This window comes from Tetrao urogallus (assembly GCF_951394365.1).
Source record: "Tetrao urogallus genome assembly, chromosome: 6".
Taxonomy (NCBI): Eukaryota; Metazoa; Chordata; class Aves; order Galliformes; family Phasianidae; genus Tetrao; species Tetrao urogallus.
In genome coordinates, this window is record NC_136819.1 from 30643114 (window position 1) to 30655138 (window position 12025).

General features: G+C 34.3%; 1 protein-coding gene across 1 annotated transcript in view; it reads left to right on the plus strand.

The window, feature by feature from the left end:
- Positions 1-12025, plus strand: part of FMN1 (formin 1) — a gene marked incomplete at both ends in the record, with an annotated part of 115560 nt that overhangs the window by 26032 nt on the left and 77503 nt on the right. The window contains one exon of the mRNA XM_079537821.1: positions 9962-10743. Within this exon, the coding sequence (XP_079393947.1) occupies positions 9962-10743 (782 nt within the window). The remainder of the gene's footprint in view (positions 1-9961; positions 10744-12025) is intronic.

Here is a 12025-nt window from a genome sequence, read left to right on the forward strand (position 1 = left end):
TTCACTTTACTTGAAAGCATGTGCTATAAGTTAATTTCCTTCTGATACTTCCTCATCTTTCTCTTGCTGTAGATAGTGCTGTATATATATATATTTATACATATACATATATATATATATATATATATATATTTTTTTTTTTTCCAGAAGAAAATTAGTTCCTAGTTATTTGTACTGTTTTCTGAAAAGGCTGCTTTTTGCTTTTTTTTTTTTTTTTTTTTTATCTCTAGAAATTGACTTATTTACTCATTACTAATTAAGTAATACATTAAGTTACATTGTAGTGAACTTTGAACAATGTGAGAAAATTGTCTATTTTAAATTTGGGAAGATGGAACCGTACATATTTTTCTTGTTTTTCTTCAAGCACTCTTGTTTTTCTTGAAGATAGAACATGAATTACTTATATAATAAAGATTTCTCCCATTCAGCCAGTGCTTGCTTATATCTTAAAAACTAGTAAATTGCACTTCCTGTATCCATGTAATAATCTATAAACAAGTACTTGGTAGCGTTGTTATTACTGTTGTGCTCTTTTGTGCAAAAATCTATTTCTCCTCTTCCACTGACCTTGTTTATCATATTCTTGATATAATTGGTGTTTTTCACATTAATCATGTGTTTACATTGTGTCAGGCTTGTGGGTTTTTTGTTTTTTGTTTTTCATTTTTTTGGCAGATAACTTGAATATCCAGGAGGACTTTCTGCCATTTTCTTTCAGTGCATCTTAGATTGCCACCCCTATTATTTTCATCAATGCAATATTACTGTAAAAAGTGATGTTGTTTAGGTTTCACGTCAACCACAGATATGTTAATCCAAGGATTACCCCACTTACTAAACAACTTAATACAGAACGTGGTATTGGATAGTTCATATGTGTGTAGAGTATCCAAGCCAATTTATAGCCTTTAAAGATCAGCAGGACTGCCTTCATGCTCTAATTTAGACACATTATGAAATACTTTGCTTAATTAAGGTTAAAATGAAAGTGTCCTAGGAAAATGCATAATAAAAACAAACGAACAAACAAAAAAAAGCGCCTGCATTTATCACAGTTTGTGAAAACCAATTTATCCCATCATCGTGAGCTATGGAATATGTGCTAGAGACAATAAAGTACAGTGCATACTGTGAACATGATGACATTTAATTTTGACAGATTTGGAAGACCTCTGTAACATAGGAAACAATTACAGAGAAGAGACATTAAGTGAAATGTGATCATACAAATGTAAAAGCCACTAAAAATCTAGTAGTATGAGTGTTTTTGATACCATTACCCTACCACTATGATTTTGAAAGTACATACCCACATGCTAAACTTATTGGCTTTTTGATATTTACTGCACCAGCTGTTTGCTTGGATCTAACAATCACAATCCTTATCTTCAAATGATATGCATTATTTTCTTTTGTTTAAAATTCTAGCAAACTTCCTTTTTGTAAGCTCTAGTGTTCTTAGTTTTAGAATAGGGGTCATTTTGACAAGAATGTATGATTTTCTGATAGAGGGAAAATTTGTCTGAAATTGTAGCTTACAAGTTTTTTGAGACAGCACTATTATTTCTCACATTCAGTAAATACTTCTGACTTTGCAAATCTGCTTTTTGTTCTGATTGCATCTTATGGGGCTGACTAATCTTTTATATGCCAGCTCCACAAAGCTGTCAAGGATTCTGAAACCACTGAAGTTATTATGCAGTAACACTGGGGCAAAATTAAGTTCTACTGAGTAATGGATGGGTGCCACAATTTACTCTTGGCAGGGAAGGAGCATGATCCCATGCTGCCATGGATGTTCTGAAATCAAAAGCTAGGAGCTTGTCTCCTGACCCTTTTTTTGATGAAGTTGCAGTGTGGAAGAAAAACCCTGGAAGTTGAAGCAGAGCACGTATGCTGGAAAGTTGTATGTGAGAGGTGGCAGAAAATCGTGGGCATATACAGTAGGGTGAGATCAGCAAGCTGGAGGGGGAGAGGAGCTGATTGGAAGGGAAGGCAGAAAACTGCTTGTAGGAGATATATTGTAATGACTTGGATCTGGTGTTGTAATAAAGTTTTTACTTCTATATTGGCAGTTTTCCCCTCAATATGTATCATAAAATTAATACTATCTATTCAGTATTTGCTTTTATTCTTGTTGGTTACTGAGCAAGTAAGGGAGGTCATCCTCCCTTGCTTTGCAAACAAAGTGTGGTTTGAATATAGATGGTTTTATTGTGAATTTTCCAATGTCACAAATTTTAATTTGCCAGAATGTTTCCTATACATCTGACCTTAAAAAATGTGTTCAGATAGGCATATATTACTATTTTTCTTTCTTTATGTGCAGAGGCTTAATTTGAGCCTTCTGATGCAAAATATTTCAGAGAAAATCATTGGACTGCTTAGGTTTGCCTCTTAATGTTTGTATCATTTTTCATTTTTAACTTCACACCTACAAGTGGGATACCAGAATCTCAGGAGAGCTCCTTAGAAAATCAGTTGTATCATTGATTAACAGTTGAGAAACATTTGAGCCAAAGTGGCTTGTGATACATCTTGCAGGAGCTTTGCAGTTTGCGTGGGTACAGAATCCATTTTGGCACTTTAGTGTTACAGTGTCTTTATTGTGATACTCTTTCTGAGGTTCCATGCTTTGTGGATGATACACCTTTGTGCTTCAGCACAAAGTCTTGCAGAAGTCTTAAAACTTAACACTTTTCCACAATACAGTTTCTGTATTGTGTGGACTAACTCTCATCATGTTCCCTGAATGAGAAGCTGGTTATGTCAAAGAGGAAGATTCATGGAAACACTGATCAAGAGCGAGCAATTTAGTTTGCTCTGGCAACTACACTTATTGTTTTCCCCTTTGAGTAATTGACCAAATCTGGTTTTGGTTTTAAACAGTTTTTTAAAACATTTTTGTGAGTCTTGTAAAGGGAGTGTCTAGCATAATGTGATAGTAAATGCTGATTATGCTCTATTCATTAGTTTAAAGTAGCCATGTCTTTTACAAAAATAAAGAATAATTTCCAAAAGGGAACTTTTACTACTGTGAGCCAAGTAGAATCTCTGAAGGACAAAAACAATATTTTAGCTATGTGTACCTGCTAAGAAATGTATCAGTGACATAGAACAAGACTGGTTGTAAACATAGTGATGAGTTTTCCTCGAGATGTTACCTGACTGGTAATTACTGTTGTTTTTACCACCAACATTTACGATAATTTCTGCAGAATTGGGAGCTTGCTGGTTAAACCAAGGTGGAAGTTTTGTGAGGTACCTTGTTTGCAGCATTTCTTCATATAATTTGTTTTGATAAGAATATTTGAAATTTGTATTCTTTAAACACTGTAATTGAGGCAAATATTATATTGTCAGTATAAAAATATATCTGACTTTTCATGAAGTTGTGAGGAAAAGTAATTTTTAAATTATGTACCTAAATGAAAACTTCTTTTCTGAATGTGAAGCTGACCTCAAAGGTAACATCTACCTTCATTTCCTTTGCTACAGAGAAATGAAGTAGCATGTTTTGTAATATATTTTATTATATGTTGGAGAACAAACTGTTTCACCAAATGATCATTCCGTTTTTGTTGAGGTCCCTCTCTGTAACACAGGTGAGGAACATGTTTCCTTCCATAGCTAGCAAGCGGATGGCTTGCTGCACCTCAAAATGTTTTAGATGCTTTTACTGCACATGCGTACTCTCTATACATTGGTACAGAGGGCATTTCATCAGTGTAGGTATTCACAGATTTTTTTAAACTAAAACTATGCTCGTGAAGTATGAAAAGCTTCAATTTCTAAAAGGGCCATTAACTTTAAATCTCATACTTTATAAGAACTCATAGCATCATTTTGCTGATTGTTTTCTACTGCAAAGTACTATTCAGTGTTGCCTGTTATCCTTCTACAGAAACATAAGTATGTCCTTACTATTTTTCATGTGCTATACTTATGCTGCTTTTTGCTTCAGCTTACTTTTTCTTCAGCCAAATCATTCATTGAAGCTTAAACACGATGCATATCATTACTCTCTCATGTTGTTACAAGACTTTGTTATAGTGACTTAGAGTTGGAGTCCGTCTGCCAAAGAAATTAGTTCTTTATAATGTGAAGCAATGTTGACAGTAAACTCTGCTTTGCTCTCCACTCCTCCCCAAAAGAAAAGGAAGAAAAGAGAAGAAAAACAAGATTGCATTACGATTCTGGCAACATCAGCCACACTAATAAAATCAAATTCAATGTTGTTTTACGACTTTGAATTTATGTGACTGCACAGGATCAAAGGATTTGTATCCCACTGGACTGCAAGGTCTATAGTTCATGGCAAAAAAACTCATCAAAAAGAGCATTTTAGTAGTAAGGCTTTTCATTTTAATCAGCCACACTAATAAAAAAGCTGTTAGGTGTCCAAAAACATTCTCCCAAGATCAGAGACAACTTGCTCTCTGCTACAATCAGTTTTCTTATTGGATCCATACTGCCTCTGTAGTTTTAGTCACTGAAGCTTCATCTTCATCTTGTTTTCAGTCATTTTTCACATTGTTTTCAAATTTTGTTCGCCAAAGCATTATTATGAATTGGTAGCAGTAATGAATAATTTGATTTTATGGGTAAATGATAGATAATGTGACTTATTAGAAACTGTCATCAGAACTGATGACAGAAATGATTAATGAAAAGAGAATTCAAAAAATTGTTCTGTATTTTTATATGTTGTTTTAAAATATTTGAATAATACTAGTATTTTTTTTCTTGAATATAATCTTTGAACTCCAACAGAAAACACAGATGTTAGCATTCTTGTATTTATACAGACTTAGTATCTTAGGCAGTCCTAAGACCAAGGTAACAGAAGCAAGTGAGAAACAGGGTAGAAAGTAAATAGTGTTTGTAACAAGAAAGGCTTTTGTTACTGTATTTGGATTCTGTGTCAGTTGTTCATGGTGCAGCTTCACAGCTAAGTGATGAACTCTCACTGCAGGTTGTAGCTTCATTCTTGGATTACTTTAGGCTCAGAGAAGATCTATAGAATGCATCATTTGCTTCTGTTGATGTGCTGTACGATCAGCTGCCTTATTTCATTCTACAGAAATTTAAATGTTTAACAGGGTTAAAAATATGGAGAGCTTTTGCCAATGAAAACTGTGAATTTTGTCCATTAATGTGTCAATTTTCCTTGAAATTTTTGTCTCAATTTAGCTTGCTATCCCTTTGTTTGCAAGCCATGTGAGATTTATTTTGTCTGGCATAAACTAGCTTACTTTTGGGAGGTGACTTTCTGCAAAGATCTCTCTCCCTTTCTGTATGACATAATGCTTCTGAAGTGATGTGGTTTCCTGTAGCTACTGTACATTATCTGTCCTGTGAAATTGTGGTGCCTGTGATGTTTTTACTGACATTACTTAGCAAAGTTAGAGAATCTGAGGCATTAACAACTTTCTACTTGATCTTGTTTGGACATGTCCAGCTTCATTTTTAGGGCAACTGTTTCCCTTGGAAGATATGGGTATGATGGCAATTGCTGTCAAGTGAGAGTTGAGAGTGGCACTACTCTGTTACTCTGTTATCATGCTAATTTGCATTAGCCTAAATATTTTAATATATGTGGAAGAATTTTTTTTTCCTTCGGTACTTTATATTATATTTAACAGTCTTTTATTCTGTAGGATACAGAAGTTATTGCACAGTGAGATGGCTGAAATCAGTCAGTATTAACTTCTGGGTTTTTTTCATACTTATGGTCCTCTGCTTTTTTATGGTCTATTTTTAGTTAACACTTACTTTGCTTTTAAATTTTGAATGGTTCCCTAATACAAAGCTATATTTGTCAGATTCAAGAAAGGCTTAGAGTCCAATGAAGTTTTTTTCTGTGGGCACAGATATTCCAAGCAGAGTAAATCACTGACCAGGTGCAAAAGTTGACAGAATTGCATCCATAATTATATGCTGTGGTACTCTGTGAAGTACAATGAGCATTATTAGAGATGGTCTGCATATCCTGGGTTCTAAGAAATTTCAAGGACTTAACAGGCGTTCTTTGTGTGTTTGATTAGAACTTACAGAAAAGGAGAGATTTATGCTTAACAAGACAGTTCATCTCAGTAAAATTAATGTGTTAAAATTAATTAAAAAATCAAAAATGTTAAAATTAATTAAATAGGACAGCTGAGGAAAAACAAAGACTAATGATGGGATCTATATACTCTGTAACTGAACTCTCCAAATGAATAAACTTGTAAAATCTGAAATAGTCGAATGGTAGCTATTAACAGTAAAAGGACTGAGGGAATAGGTGTGTAGATGCAAGAAGGAACACCTGTATTATCAAAATAAATATTTAAATTGTCAAACTTGATGCCAATTATTGCTTAAAATGTTACATAAATTCTAGGTAATTTTTAGTCCTATATGTAAGCAACCATGTTGATACCATTAAAAAAATAATCTACATGTTGCAGTGTAACTTAGTATGTTGTAATGTTTTGTTATACTAATGATTTTGTATTGAAAAATTACTCACTCTAAGACTGTCTTTCTTTCTCAACTGCCTAAAAGCTAGTTATCAGTAATACAATATATTAACATATATAACAAAACATGTAGAAATACTGTTTTCTATATATTGGCTCTGATCGCATTTGCTCCCAACTAACTTTGTTGTATTTTCTGGATAAAGCTCTGTATTTGGTATTTTTAAATTAAAAAGAGAATTGTAGTCTATATATATAGCTTATACAGATATTTAGAGTGCTGGAAATGTATGAGAGTGGGGAATCCATTTTATGTATTTTTTGCTATCAACTACTAGTGTAACATTTACTGTGTACCCTTGAATATGGTGATATACCATATGTAACTGATTATATTTATTGAGGTATTTGTTAGAAAGGAATTTTGATTTTTATGTAAATTGGCATGGACTTAATTTTTTTCTTTGAAAAATTCTTTGCTAAATCTCTGATTGTTGTTAAAATTTAAAACAAATGTATGTTTTTTCAAGGACAGAGATTTAACAAAAAAAGACATTTTTCTTCTTTGTCAAGACAATGCAAGAATAAAAACTGTGAACTCTTCCAAAAACTGAGGATGAAAATACTTAGAATGAACAAAAAGTCAGAGGCTGTCTTTGAAAAATGTTTTTCCTCTCTTTTCTATGCACAGCACTTTGATGACCAAATACTATTAAGAAAAAAAAGCTGTGAAGTCTATAAAACTTTTTTCAGCAGCAATTCAAGAATTCTTACCTTCCACCCTTCCCTTTCCCCCTGGAACAGTCCCACTTATACAGTAGTACATCCTCAGTTACTTTTTTTCTTCTTTGTTCTGGTTTTTTTTTTTTTTTTCAGTTTTCATGGCTTGGGATAAGTAAATAATCAGATGCAACAGCCAGTGTATGAAGTCAGAAAAAAAGAATAAAATTCAGCTCACTTTCTCTGCACTATATTGTTTTTCCAGGTTAATTTGAGTAAAAACTAGCAGAAGTGTATGCTTCTAAGTTAAAGATGTAATCTGTCTCTGATATACATAGAATGGTATAGTTCAGTGGTGACATGCCATTTTTGTGTGGTCACTTTTTGGAGTAGAATTGCACAGTAAACAGTAGTGAAAAAATGTTAGTTCTGCATTTACTTGCTGTTTTCCAAGATAAGTCCTGCATGTTCCTTTCTCTAAACAGTGTTCTAGAAAATGCTTTACCATTTCAGTTTTCAGGATTCTTTTAAAACATTTGTAGTGTCAATAAGCCTTGCCTAAAAACACGGCGACAGCTAACTTTTCAGTGTAGATTGCTGTAGAAATATATGGCCTCCTTATAGTCATAGATACAAATTGCTTTAAAACTTAGCATCAGAGTAATTCCATATCATTGATAGAAAGTCTTTCTTTGTCCATATACAATAACATTACATAAACAGTAGCAGAACAAATATACTTGAGTTAATAGCATTGAAATGACTATACAGATTATAACTGACCATATTTGTCATATTAATTGTTAATTTTTGTTACTTACAAGAGCAGAAAAATTCTCCCATTGGTACTGGTTTGTCAATTGACATTATAATTTCAAAGATATTTAGATAATCTGCATTTTGCATTCTGAATGAAAGGATATAATCTCTTCTGTGATTAATTTTGTGCTTTATCTCAGTCTGTAATGCTGGATGGAGGTAGATTGTACTAATTCAGCTTTTGGTCTTTCTTCTGCATTTGAAAATAATGTTTCATATGTTTCTGAGTCTCATGGAACCAAAGCTGAGCTGTCACTATTCAGAAAATACACACAGCAGGTACAAAAAGAAAGTCACTGGAAGTCACTCATACTGCAGAGGGCTGGATGCAAGTGGAAAATACATCAATATTTTGATTATTTGCATAAATATCATGCATTTTAGTAAGAGAGGAAATTTTTTATAATAGATGTCTTTTGTTCATATCCTAACCATTGTTAGTGGTATATTTTAGGAAGAGCATAATGCAGACTTTCTAATGTATTACATAAATATTACCATATAAGAGAACTAAGAGTCAGCTGGATCATTAGCTTTTGTGTGGTGATTTTGCTCAAGGAAAACAGATGGCGTCCTGTTCCAATGGCAAATACTAGACAAATCTTGGAAAGTCAAACTCATTTGTGAGTGCAGCCATACTGGTGAGGCTTTAATAGGCATGGCCCTGTTTGGTCAGAATCAAAGGTGTAGACCTCTGTAGCCTGAGTTCTGAGTGAGAGCAGAAGGAGGAACAAAATAATGCTTTTAATGAAGAGGGTTGGGCCTAAATGTGTGATGTTTTCAATGTCTTTAAAATGGGTGCTGGGTGGAAACAGAAACCTGTGGAAGAATAGAAAAAGATGCACCTTAGCTAGTGGCTAGTTTTAGGGATCAGAGAAATAGTGATGTTGGAAGAACAGTTGACTTTAGGCTGAGTTTCGTCTTGCAAAGAAAACTGATGAGGTTCAGTAAGCTATTTTTTTTAGCCATAGAAACTGAAAGCAAGCAGAAGAAGGGAACCATTGTCGAGAAAGGGTGAGATGGAGGCAAAATGTGATGTACATAGAACCTGGAAAATGAATGCTGAATAAGCTCCCCCAGATTTCAGAAGTGATCATGAACAGAAGGACAGCATTTTTCCCAAAATGAGCACCTCAGCAGGGCACCTTTGATTTTTATTACATATGTCATATCTATTTATATATTTTCATACAGAGTTATTGACTCATGATCACTTTGTGTTCTGCTGTCTTTGCTGGTCCTCTTCATGTTGAATTGCCATCCTGTTGATCCTAACTTTTGGTATCCAAATGCAGTGCACTTTTATCAATTTTAGCAGGAGTTTTTCAGATCAATTTTAAATCTGATGTTTTTTTTCTCTGGATTCAGAGACTGTTATGTAGTGTACTAGCACAGAATTGTTTTCATATGTAATATCTACAATGACTGCACAAAAGATTTTTACCAAAGTAAGGCAACTTTGTTCTATAACATGTTGCTATGTGGATTAGGTTTGCTGAGCAAGTACTTTCAAATTCATAATTGAGATCTGATTTCAGCACATTAAAACATTTACAGAACTTGAGTATATGAATTTATTTGTATACTTATACGTTTCTTCTGTGCTAGCAACATGAAGGAATAAGATTTAATTGGAAAGTACCTGCCTCTAATCTGGTACCTGCAAGAGTAATCTGGAGAAAATAAATCTTTACTGTCATAAAAATATAGTCAGCTGGAAATCATATAGGGGTGGGGGGATGTGAGTACAGGAGGAGGAGTATTTGACAAAAACTGGATTGTATCATTGACTGAATGATGAGTCATGGTCACAGTGAGGAAACAGTGATCTTTTACATGGCAAGGCTGGAAGTTTCATTTAATATATTTCCTGAAAGAATGAATTAATGCTCTAAAAAGTGAAAAGATCTAGAGAGTAGAAAAACATTCACTGAGGGGTTTTTGTTGTTCTGCAGTCTCAGTTTGAACTCAGGGTATTCCATATTCGTGGAGAACATGCTGTAGCAACTGCTCAGCTTGAGGAAACCATTGCACATCTGAAGAATGAACTTGATAATAAATTGAACAGAAGGAATGAAGAAGCAAGGGATATTGGTGTTTCTACTGAAGATGATAATCCACCAAAGACATACCGAAATGTATGTATACAGACTGACAGAGAAACTTTTATAAAGCCTAGTGAAGAAGAAAACAGAGCTGTGAAAAACAACCAAATAGTACCAAAAAAGCTTAATATTTCATCTTTGACACATAGTATTTCTACCCAAGGTGAAAATAAGGACAGTTATGATGTACCATCTTCAGAAAGTGTCTTGTCTTGTCAACCAAAACAAATGCTGCCTCCTCCACCACCTCCACCACCTCCACCACCACCTCCACCCTTCTCTGATTCTTCACTACAAGGTTTAGTTCCTCCACCACCACCTTTGCCAATGGGTCCAACTTCAGTGACACCTCACTTTGCATCTGGGCCTTCACTGCCACCTCAACTTTCTGAAGGCTGTAGGGATTTTCAAGCACCATCACCACCAGCACCACCACCACTTCCAGGGTTGGGACCTCCTGTTCCTCCTCCACTGCCTGGATCCGGGTTACCTCCACCTCCCCCACCCCCAGGACCTGGGCTCTTTTTTAATAGCACTTTATCTTCAAGTCAAGGTCCTCGAAAACCTGCCATTGAACCTAGCCGTCCCATGAAGCCTTTGTATTGGACACGGATACAATTGCAAGGCAGCAGGTACACTGAATTTATTTGGACTTATTTTCTGTCTATATGTCATGATATAAATTTATATAAGCTATTTAAGACAATAACAAGCAGTGAAAATGCATATAGAAGCATGGAATTTGTATGTATTAACAACAAAACAGTTATAGAAGCCTAATAATAGATCACAACAAATTGTTTTAAAATGCTATATAAATAAAAAATTATGCACATTATAACAGAAAAAGCAGAGTATAACAGAGGGAGTTAGAGCACTCCCTGAAAACTTTAGTGAAAGAGCAACCAAATATTTTAATTGTTTCGTGACTTAGTACTAAAGAAATAAAAAGTTTTCCAGGAGATGAAAGATACCTTTTTTTTTCTTCTTTTTCTTTTTTCCTATTAGAGAAAAGATCATTAAAATTAAAACTGAAATACTAAAATTTGGTCGGCAAGAACTTTGACTTTCATTTGCTTTGGCTCTCCAGTCATTTAAGGTGATGCTATCTTCAAAGCACCATATCAGCTTCTAATATTCTTGTTCTGGAAAAAAGTAAACTTGAGCTTAACCTCAAGTATAGTTCTGGTGTAACAGGAAAGGTGAAGTATATCCATAAATACCTGCTGCAGAGGAACCTGTAGTGTAAAGCATCTGGTAAAAAGGAGGTGCAGTACTGACAGAGACATCTGCAGTTAAAGCAGTTTTATTTATATATTTCTTTTAATTTAGTTTTTGACTGAATTTATTTTTAAGACAACGAGTAATAACTTTGGATTTTTTTTCAATGTAACCAACATAGGAAGTTATATCAGTTTATATTTGAGCATTTTGATTGTACTTTCCCAAAATTACTTGTGAAAATTAGTGAAGCGACAGTTGGTCCAAAAGTAAACCTTGTTTCATTTTTTCCAATTAATTTACTGAGATCAAAATGTTCCTTCTGAAATGTCTATTTTGCACTCAGAAAAATGAGTGCAAAATAGAGTCTAAGTCATAATTTGCTGATGAGATGCTGGACACCAGGTCCAATGATCCAGCATCATCATTTTCTGCACTAGATACGAAGTTTTTTTCAACAGTCTGCTGCTCAGAGCAGCAGCTATCTGGGACCTTGAAGTTCTTCTTACAGAGCCAAAAAGCATTATTCAATGAAGTGGTTGCAGCTGGTGTCCGAAGAGTGAAGCTGTTGAACTCTAGCCACTTCCTGTGATACAGAAAATGTTTCACCAGTGTGGATGCTCATGCCATGAGTAGAGTAGAGTTCCTTAAACATTCACCACAATAAATGTGTGGTTGAGTATTACATAAAAA